The sequence below is a fragment of the Strongylocentrotus purpuratus genome, unplaced genomic scaffold, assembly GCF_000002235.5.
Source record: "Strongylocentrotus purpuratus isolate Spur 01 unplaced genomic scaffold, Spur_5.0 spur5_scaffold_6, whole genome shotgun sequence".
NCBI lineage: Eukaryota > Metazoa > Echinodermata > Echinoidea > Camarodonta > Strongylocentrotidae > Strongylocentrotus > Strongylocentrotus purpuratus.
This window is the reverse complement of record NW_022145612.1, coordinates 8,598,956-8,610,024: the sequence shown is the minus strand read 5'-3', so window position 1 is coordinate 8,610,024 and position 11,069 is coordinate 8,598,956. Positions and strand designations below refer to the sequence as shown.

The 11,069-nt window shown below is 37.6% G+C and overlaps 1 protein-coding gene across 1 annotated transcript; it reads left to right on the top strand.

The window, feature by feature from the left end:
• The first annotated feature begins 580 nt into the window (after nucleotides 1–580).
• LOC115919459 (adenomatous polyposis coli protein 2-like) lies at nucleotides 581–10,349 on the top strand. Its single transcript, XM_030973335.1, has 3 exons — nucleotides 581–680; nucleotides 5,384–5,588; nucleotides 8,856–10,349. The coding sequence occupies exons 1-3, from the start codon at nucleotides 612–614 to the stop codon at nucleotides 9,047–9,049; spliced, it is 468 nt and encodes a 155-aa protein (XP_030829195.1). The 5' UTR covers nucleotides 581–611; the 3' UTR covers nucleotides 9,050–10,349.
• The last annotated feature ends 720 nt before the right edge of the window (nucleotides 10,350–11,069 follow it).

The window sequence follows — 11,069 nt, the reverse complement described above, 5'->3', positions numbered from 1 at the left end:
ACCAAGGTAGTACCATCCCCGACACGATGTGTGTTGTCCCATATATAGCTTTCTATGTGAGTGTTTGTTACTTTACCAAGACTCGGTCAAATTTATTATGATTTTGATGACTCCAGAACCTTGCAGTGCACACCAATACTTACATGCTACATGATCAACTGTTTCTGATCCTTTCACACCTTTTCTTTCACAATGCAATCGCATTACCAGTACTAAAGTTTAGCTTTAAATGTGACATGCAGGCATTCCAATAATGTAAATCTCTCTCTCTCTCTCTCTCTCTCTCTCTCTCTTTCTCTCTCTCTTCCTCTCTTACTCAATCTTGTTCTTGATCTTTTCTCCTCTCTCTTCCCTTCTTTTTTTCACTCTTCATTCTTCTCTCTCTCTCTCTCTGTACTCTCTGTCTTCTCACACTCTCTCTCTTTTCTCACTCACTCTCTTCTCTGTGTCTCCTATCTCCCCCTCTTTATCTCTCTCTCTCTCTCTCCCTCTCTCCCTCTCTCTCTCTCTCTCTCTCTCTCTCTTTCCCTTTCTCTCTCTCTCTCTCTCTCTCTCTCTCTCTCTCTCTCTCTCTCTCTCTCAATCTATCTTTCTGATGCAGGGGGATTGTGATGTCATCCTATGACCAGCTTCTCCATCAAGTGGAGTCTCTCAAGGCAGAGAATTCACATCTTAAGATGGTGAGTTTTAAGAAAATATTTTAAAACTAATTAATCATAAACATTTACAAAATTGGCTTCCACCTACATGTATTATATAATTAATATTTTCCTGGCTGTACATGTAGATGAGCTACTAATTTAAGTAAGCCTAGAAGACCATGTACTACACTTGAGCTTGGAGATAATAGAGCTTAATAGAAATGTCTTACAATATATGTGAATGCAAATCTTTGCTCACTTATACTTTGTTTAATATAAATGTGCGCCTTGTCAATAAAACTTGCTATCCAATGTACATGTTGTTATAAAAAAGTGAATGAAATCTCGACTGGTTTGTTGCTTTTAACTACAACTGTTAATGCAAGGGGTCCCGAATATGAATTTTTGAGTAAAAAATGGACTTGTTAAACAAAAAGTCCCATGATGAAATTTCCATGATCCTACCAAACCACATTCTAGAACAGTCAATCTTCAAGCGTTACATTTCACAGGTTTGTGGCACTTAAACAATTTTAGCACAGTTTGAATTCAATTTGGAGACCTTATTTTCCCAGGTCCATGCAAACGGACCACCTTTATCATTAGATTTCCATCTAATGTCTTCCCACAGTGAAATGGGGTCATGAGATCTTTTTTATATAATAGTATTAGACTCCCAGGGTAATTGCTAAGCCAATAATACACAGTTTGAAACAGAACAGTTACATTTCTCATCATGGATGGCATGTATGTCAGCTGATGTAAAGAACAGAAATGTTGGAGTTGTTTTGCCTCAGAACTGGTAGCAACTGCCTAGCCAGGATTTTGAAAGATTTTTTCATTTTTTTTTGTGGGGTGGATTATTTATGATAATTTTAAAAGTTCAGTATGATTTGAAGTTTTCAACAGCAGAATATGATACAAATGAATCAGTTAGTCGTGATAAGAGGTTTTGATGTACAGACAGAGAATGTGTTTATTATTTTCAAGCAGACAAATGCTGAGTATATTATGCAAGCCCTAATTCAGGTAAATTAATGACAAATTTTGTATTTGGCTTTGTACAAGTGCTTGGCTTGCCTTGGACCATGAAGTATTCTCAAGATTCTCATTAAAAGCCAGACATAGCAGAGCTACCACAGTAATGACTCTTTCATAAGGCTTTACATGAAGTTTGTACATCTACCCTCAGTGATAACGCTATGTGCACTTGGTACTTCAAGGGTCTCTCAGTTTGGTTTTCATTTTTCATGTTTACAAATGGTTACTGTCTCATGACATTGATGAAGATGATAGAAGTTGACTCAGTTATGCCCTGGTCAACATCTAGATTACCTCCTCCAGGCAGTGATGTGATAGGAGACAAGTTTGAACAGCTGAACCTAGGATTCAGAAATGAACCGATAATAGGGAGAAAAAGGAGAACTACAAGCTCTCGAAAATTATTAAACTGCTCCCCATCTAACAAATATAATGCAACAGTACCAACCACACCACATCATATATATCTTTCATTATGTGTTATTGTTTCAAATATGCTGCAACTTCATGGTGTGCATGTCCCTTCTTTTTTTTTTTTCTTTTTTTTTTTGTGTATCACTGATATAGATATTTCAAAGTAATCACCAAATTTACTTTTCGTTTCCTCTTTCATGTCTTTTTTTTGTGTCCTTTATTTCTTTATCTCTAGATATTATTTCTCCAATTTTCCATACTAGACTTTGTTGTTGAATATTTTTGTGTTTCTATCTTTGTTTAATTCTTTATCTATTTATCTCTCTATCTATTCATTCATTCATTTGTAAATGAATAGTAGGTTATCTTTGCAAACAACCTGCAACATTGTGCTTGCTTCACCCCTCCCTCATCTTTAAGTACGTGTTCATCATCTTTCTCTCTCTCTCTCTTTCTCCGTTTCTTTGTCCTCCTTCCTCCCTTCACACTTTCTTTATCGCTCTCTGTCTCTCTCTTTCTAGATATATGTGCAAATATTTCTCCCAATTTTCCTTTTCCAGACGAGCCTTCAAGCTTTGTTTGCTCTACCCTCACCTACCTTGCTATGTAATTAATATTTAGGCCATTTGTATATCTCACCTAGTGATATTAAACCATCTGACAACTGGGACATGCCATCATGTAACCCCAATCCCCCCTCCTAGACGGACGGGCAATTTAATATTTCACCGGGCTTGCTCCTCGTTTATAATAAATATGGGACAGCTATGGCCATACCGATATGGATTAGATTTGGGGTGTTACATGATCTGACAATGGCTTTCCCTTCACCTCCTAAAACTCATCATAATGAAAGCATCGTGTTACAGCCCCCACAGCCCTGGCGTGCCCCCCTAAGGAAGCTCGCTTTAAAGGGGGAAGCGTGCTACCTAGTGCTGCCCGGTGGTGGTATGCATGGTTACCGTTTGGGGGCAGGGGATCGTTTTTCATTGCAAAGTAAATATATCATCGCTTTCTTTCATTCATGAGTATCGGCACGATGCTTTCATTGTCTGAGGATTACTTACATGTACATGCGGCCAAGGTTTGCCTGACATTATTAATGATAACAGGACGACTGGTCACTTTGTGCTGGTATTCAATAATTGTCTCTAAAATTGCAGAAGATAAAGAGAGATCGAGAGTAGTAGGAAGCTAGTCTACTGGCAAGACTCATTTTCAACCTTGACAAAATTTGAAAGCCTTGAGCCAAGTCTACTTTGTCAGTCTCTGGAGCAGCTAAAAACAGGGTCTATGTATGGGTTGTAGTCTCCAGTCTCATGATTCAGACTCATATTATGTTTACATCAACAAAGGTTTTTGCCATCAGTTTAGTAGCAGAACTTCATTTCCTAAGAAGTCTATATGTTATGAAGTAGGTAAAAATGGTGCTCATTACTATACAATATGGCGTGTGAAAAAATGTGAATGCAGAAAATAAAAATAAATCAGTGGAGAAATGCTATGAGACTAACAGAGAATGAGGGAAAAAAGAAGGAAATGGAATACGAAGGTTCTCAAAATTCAGGAAAAGTTGAATGCATATTATTGATTCATGACTCACTACTTCCACTTTTTTGGCGGGTTTCGGAGGTTACCCAATACGCACCATCCCAATCCAGAATCCCGCATCACGGAGACTGAATTGCTCTAGTTTGGTAATGAATAGATGCCATCATCATGAATAGTTAATGGATGGTGAATGTGGATGGAGAGAGCCTCTGAGATGTTCTCAAGTGGTGACATGAAATGTGGATCATGCTGGGCCCGGACCGCATCAGGAGTGCATGTTGTTCTGATTTGCGCACGTCAGTATCCTCATGTTGCATGCAGACTTCATGCTGTGCAAATATATTGGCACAATTAGATATCGGTATCTGTGTTAAGGATCACCAGGCCTTGCACCGAGGGACTGAAAATACGATCTTGAATTTGCATCTCATTTCCCGATGCCATGGTTGCGACAGAGGAGGAACATGTCTTCTCTCCTAGCAAACAAAGACAAAAAAATGCAAAATGGCATGTGAGAAGACGATATTTTGCTATGTAAATACAGGCCTCCATCAATGTTCAACAAGCAAAATGCTTGAAACCAGATCACGAAGACTTTCATAAATATTCTCTTGTGTTAATTTCAGTGGTCTAGCACATTGACACTTGAAATGTGTGTTGCTTTCAACCACCTCCTATATAATTGAAGACAGACTTCTTCTGATAACATGTTGATGAATATTACCTTACACCTTGATATTAATGTTTTGTGAAGATGTCTAGACTTGTGTAGGGTGCTCAAGACTTTCTTATTTCAAAGAATATACACCTCCTCCAGGAGAAGAAAGAGCCAAGACATCTGACAAAGAAATATATAAAGCTAAATCATTCTTTTAATCATTAATCAAGAACAAATATTTGTGTCGGAGAAGGAAATTTATTCCTCTCATCAAATTATCTAAACTAACATTCATGCCAGATGTCAACTTTTAATTCCTTGACATCACCAACTAATACATGTATCGTAGTCCTCTTTGCGTTGTGGATTCATTCTTTTGTGCCACTACATTTCTTCAAGTACTATATTATCATGATTTAGTGTTAGAAACCAGGTTGATATGATTAAGAGTAATATGAATGATATGTAAGGCCCATCTCTATTGTCCGATCATAAAATGTATGTAGGTCAGAATATTATACAGTGATTAATATTTCATCCAGACAAATGCGCTGAAACTGGGTTATGAGTTCAGTCCATATCAGAAGAGATTAAATAAAGGTGTATTTCAGGATAATCTAAACTGGTAGTCCTACACTGGTATATATTTGGTATTCATGTTTATCCCCACCACCAATTCTACCCTAATGTAATGGTCTTTTAATCTTCGGTATCCTTGGACACCCTAGTATTCTTAATTATCTGATTATGAAATTATAGAGCAATTATGCTTTTACATTGTATGTATAGAGGAAGTTGTTTATCATTTTGTTTATGAAATTTTCCAATGAATAAATCAGTGGTTAGATGGAAGTTGATAAATTAGTTTCCTCATGAGTTGCACCTGAACACAGTCAAAATAAATTCAGTTGCAAATGGATTGAATCAATGGTTTGATTTTTCTCATGTGTACATTTTCTCCCACATGTTTTATGATCAGAGGGGCCATCAATTTTCAGATTAAAATTGAATTAGTTTAAAAGGCCAATACATTTACAGTTACATTATAATACGTTTATTTTCTAATTTCATTCTTTAGGAGCTGAAAGACAACTCAAGCCAGCTCAACAAGCTGGACTCTGTTGTGGGGCATCTCCAGTCCGGCAAGCCAGGCATGGGGGAGGACGACCTCAGAGCTCAGATCACCATTCACGGTCTTGCCATGACAACGGCTGCTGCCTCGGCAACATCATCGTCAGCGGCAACATCAGGAGCAGGCCCAGCCTCTAGCTTCCAAGTAAACGGTATGTATCGATTGACCTTTACATGAATGTGTCTGAGAGGATGCTGCCAGACATGCAAGGGTAATGAGGGAATGCTCTGGAGAGTATAATGCTCATTTAGAGGGATGTATTCTCTCTCGCTCTCGCTCTCTTTATCTCTATCTCTCTCTCTTTCTCTCTTCCTTACTCTCTACCCCCTCTCTCTCTCCATCTTTTCTCTCTCTCTCTCTTTTCTCTCTTTCTCTCTCTCCCTTTCTCTCTCTCCCTCTCTTCTCTCTCTCTTTCTCTCTCTCTCCCTCTCTTCTTTCTCTCTTTCTCTTTCTCCCTCTCTTCTCTCTCTTTCCTTCCCTCTCTCCCTCTCTTCTCTCTCTCTTTCTCTCTCTCTCCCTCTCTTTCTCTCTCTCCCTCTCTTCTCTCCCCCCCTCTCTCTCTCCCTCCCTCTATCTCTCTCCATACTTATTCATCACTCCTTGTCATAGTCTTGTCCACACCTGATGCGATAACCCACCTTAAAAACATGTTGTACTTGGCCGCACAAAAAAAAAATTATGTGTCATGAATGGCACAAATGGGGTTGGAAAATAGTAGCTGGATGTTAGAACAGTCCACAAGTGTACTCACTTATCTTTGTGTTAAAGATGCAGAAAGTGTTAAGGGCACTTAGGTTGTGTCATTTTATTTGGACTGGACAATATTTTTTTTAAAGGCTGTTTGCGATGTCATGTGCGAACAAGGCTTGTAGTAATCACAGGGTATGAAAGATGTTAAATGCTATTAAGGCTCGTAAAAATGGGGAAATATATTTTAGTTTTATTTCTCTTCTCTCTATGACTCATCGCCATTGAAAGTGAAAGTGGAAGTGGGTTGAATAAAGCCTTTCCAATTGCATTGTACAAGTTCATTGCATGCCCAAAAATCATTTGACCATTGCAGCTTTAATCGAATTTAATTCTGAAATCCTATCTGTATCATATCATTTATTATATACGGCAGGTTGAGAAAAAAAATGCATATGATGTACGCCCAATAGTCTCTTTGCAAAGTGAAGTGTGAAGAAGCATATTTTCAGTTTGGAGCCAGAAGGGCATTAACTCATATACTTTAACAAATTCAACACAGAATAAGATCTTTTATGCTCTCAACAGACGATGTGACTCATAGACCTGTATGAATACAAGTACATGCTGTACGTCAATCAGATCATATGGGAATACAATTTCTGGCACACTTTTTGTATTTGATCTAGAAATGATTCTGTCCTAATTTTTGTTCTCCTAAGTCTAAGAGACTTTGATAGAAAAGGGGAAAGGGTCCCCCTTTTTAAGATGAAAAGGCCTGCCGACGATCCATCCATCAGTCTCGGGTCTCTAATAATCCCTGTCGTATCTAGTAAATTATATTTCGTCATGGCAACCATTACTTATCGGATATCCTTTCAAGGAAAGGGAAACATCGATCTTCCTAAATTTTTCATGATACTTTCGGGAGGGGGTGGTGTATTCTGAAACAAGGATTTTTTAATCCATCCCTGGATGTGTTCTATATATATGTGGGTTAACTTTTCACTCTCTTTCATGGGATCCGTCTCTAACAATTGTATAAAACATCTGTATTTCATATCATACAGGTACATGTATTTTTAAGCAAATCATAGCCTTCTTTAGAAGTGGGTGCTCATGTGTTCTGAAATACAAATCAACCAAGTATGGGGTCTGATTATGAAACAATTCTTTGAAGAAATATTGATACCCGGTATTGAAGACTGCATGGATCAAAACATCTGAAATTAATCGGGCTTCTTGAAGAATTCTTGAAGATCAAATTTTAAAAATGTCTAATTATAGGCCTAAATATGTATGGTACATGTATGAGTATTTTTAGGATTGTGAATGGATTAACAGTTACTTATACTGGCTTGTCACAAATATATATTTATTTGATGCCTTCTTCTCTGAGATGGCCTTGGACAATATATATTCCAGACTAGAAAGATAGAAAAAGAAAATTGTGTGCAATTGGGTGAATAAATTCTGCTGGCAGGGATGGTGATATCGTCACATATTCCTGGGCGTCTGAAATAAACAAACCCATCAAATCCACAATCGTCGCGCCAATCCACCATTTACTTGCCTATTACGGCAACACCAAAAAATGCAAACTAAAATGATGAGTCGGAAGCCGTCCTCTCACTGTCTCCTGGCGTGTTCTAAATTCCACAACTGAGGTGAATGCCTTGAAGACTAATTTGTCGCCATGGAAATTGGGTCCAGGAGTATTAAACAGTAGACAGTTTGTCTGAGTTGGGAGCAAAGAGAGCAAGTAATTTCTAGTGCTCTCGCACTTTGATGATTCTGGAATGACTTCGGGGCATGGAGATATATTATGAAGAGTGTAATTCATATGGGCGTGATGTGGAGAATATAAAGAAGGCAGAGTCTTAAAGAATCCTGCCCTTAGTGTTGTGGCTCGCTCTTTCAATAATATTCGTCATAGTTGTCATTTGTCTTTGAAGGAAGATCAATACCGTGTCAGAGGATACAATGTTGTGATATAAGAAGCAGAAAAGTAAATACTTTCGGCTTCTAGCTTCTAGAAAGTTTGTGAGCTACTTATTAATGTGTGCTTAAAAGGAATTACCTGAAATTTCTTGCAGAGTAATGATTGCACGTATGGTTTTGGTCAATTCTATGGTACTCTTTTCTTCAACCACTGATATCTTGGGAGTGGAGGCAAGCAAATATTCTAGACTTCTACTTGCTCAGTGAAGTTTGTGAGCTTTCATTGTGTTGGAAAAGGAAAGATCTGAAAGCTGTCAATTTCTAATACTGAGTAATGACTACATTATGGATTCAGTCAATAGTTTGGCATTTTCTTTTTAGTAACTGCTACTTCTCAGTGACATGCAGACAAGTAACATGCCAGACGTCATCTTTAGTTTGGAGTGTATTTGATCAGTTCTGCTAATGATTTTCCACTTAATATTGCTATTTTGTTGAGAAATGTGATTCTTTATCTTCATTCATCATCTTTCCCTTCGTTCTACTACTCAAAAGTTATTTTTCATGGTTGTAGACTTGTAGTAATGAATCAAATAATGGCGCGTGAGAAATAGACATCAATCTTTTTGTATAGATTGTGTGAGTGATATCAAAACCATGCTTTCTCATCATGTAGCACTTCACAACATACACTTTAATACATGTACTTATAATTCTATTTTGACTATTTACCTACTTGGTAGCATTTCTTTTTCATATTTTTAAATTTCCCATTATATTCTTCCTGCAGGTGGTGCCATGTTGCCTGGGAAACCTCACAGTTTACCAACATCATTAGGCACAAGTGGGACTGATGGCAACTTAAGACAAACCAAAGATCACTTCATAAGGCATCAAGAGCTTGAGAGAGACAGGTTTGTATTTGTGTATTTGTTTTTTATCTGTATTTGTGTGTTTCTGCTGTATTATCTAGTGCATGTGTGATACATGTTCGATCGTTCATTGTAAGATTTATTCATGTTCATCCAGGTGTTTGAGTTCTACATCATTTTGGAAACAATTTCATCAAACACAAATTATATTTCCTTCTTTCTTTATTACATACACTGTATACTTTCTCATTCCATTGGTTGGTACTCTTTTTATCATGAAATTATCCTTTGATAAAAACAATCATTTTGCTGTCCCTATGTATTTTTTTTTCGAAAAAATTATGATTCTCTCTTAAATCCTCAAAATCTACATCAACAAACGCCCTCCCCCTCTCACTCTCCCTCTCTGTTTTCTGCCCCTTCTCTCTCCCCACTCTCTCAATCTCTCTCTACCCCTCTCCATCTCCATCTCTCCCCTCAATGACAGTACCCCATCTGACAGGTCATCATCATATCCCATCCTCACCCACAATACCAGTGTCACCAGGGATAATAATCCACTTTGTAGTCCAGCTGGTTCAACAAGCCACCAATATTATTTCCTTCTACCCCATTCATCCTAATCATCCCATACATCCCATGCATTTCAATCAGAATCATAAAGTCTGGGAAATGCGTTTTAATTGATTCAAAGTCATGCAGCTGGAGTTTGAAGTTCTTCTCAATCCTTGTATATGGCCGGAGTACGCTGAGGTTTTGGATCTAGCTTCATCATAATTCATCCTTCAGAATCTGTTGGCTTTCTGCCTCGAGGAATGTCTTTCACTGTCATTGACGACGAGTAATAGAAATCACATTATTGTGCTGCGGAATGAGCCTGAAATAATTTACTGGTCGATTGATAGGAAGAGATAGTGATAGATGTAGATATTCATGTAGATGGAGAAGAGAGGGAGAAAACGAGAGAACGCGAGAGAGAGAGGGAGAGAGGGGGTAGAGGGAGTGAAGGAGAGGGGAAGAAAGTTGAAGAGGAGGATAGATGATGAGAAAGACAGAGTGAAAGAGAGAGAGAAAGAGAGTGGTGAGATGATTTTATGTTGGAAACAGGAATAACGAAAGGTTGAAATAGATTAATTTGTTCTTGTAAAACCATCAAGATTCACAGATCTACATAATATATGCTAAGCGTATTACTAAAAACATTACATGCTTTATTCAATTACAAGTTTAATTTGTTTCAATTAATACAAAATCCCTATTCTGTAGCTCCTAATGATTTGTTTAATCGCTTAGATTAAAACCATAAAGCTATGACGCAGTAGCCATAGAGAGAGAGAGAGACCCTGATTAATATGGCATCTGTTTTCCGTCGTCATTAGCCGATGACTCATACAAGACTTCATTAGCGAGCTCTTGGATAGGTTTTCATTGTAATTTGGAGTAATCCAAATGCTTCAGAAACACGACGACATGTACCTCTTTGCTGCCTCCTCTCTCTGGATATTACCAATGAATATTTCATTATATGACCGGGTTAAGGTTGTATATTAGAAAGATCAGAAATTATTTAACGATGAATATTGTTTTGGTGATGGCAGCATAGAACACAGTGCTTTACATGTATTATTCTCGTTGTATTGATTCAAAGTGAGGCAGTGGTAGACATGGTTCTTTATGAATCATCTAGAAATCTATATTGTGAAAATTTGAGTTTCATATGAAATGTTGATTAGGGATCAATTTAGACATAAATCAATTTTGTCTTTACTAATAATGCAGTAATATTGAAAACAAAATGATCCTAAATAATGGCGATATCAATTTGGCCAACATATTGGATAACGGGTAGTCTCTATCTTCTTGTTGCTGTGTTGGACACTTGTAGAGAGTGAGGCCTTTAGAAACTAATGTTTTGATAGCAATTTCGTCTTCTGAAACTCATGAATGTTATATCTTCCTCTTTATGTATGGTTTAAAATGTTTACATTGTTCTTCTGTCAATAAATGTGACTTCCTTCGTGAATAACACACATCATACACATACCTTTACCTTTGACATTGTTCAAACATGCACATTGTATGCACATACTCTGTTGTCTGCATACTGCGCATACTCGCTTGGGACACACGGC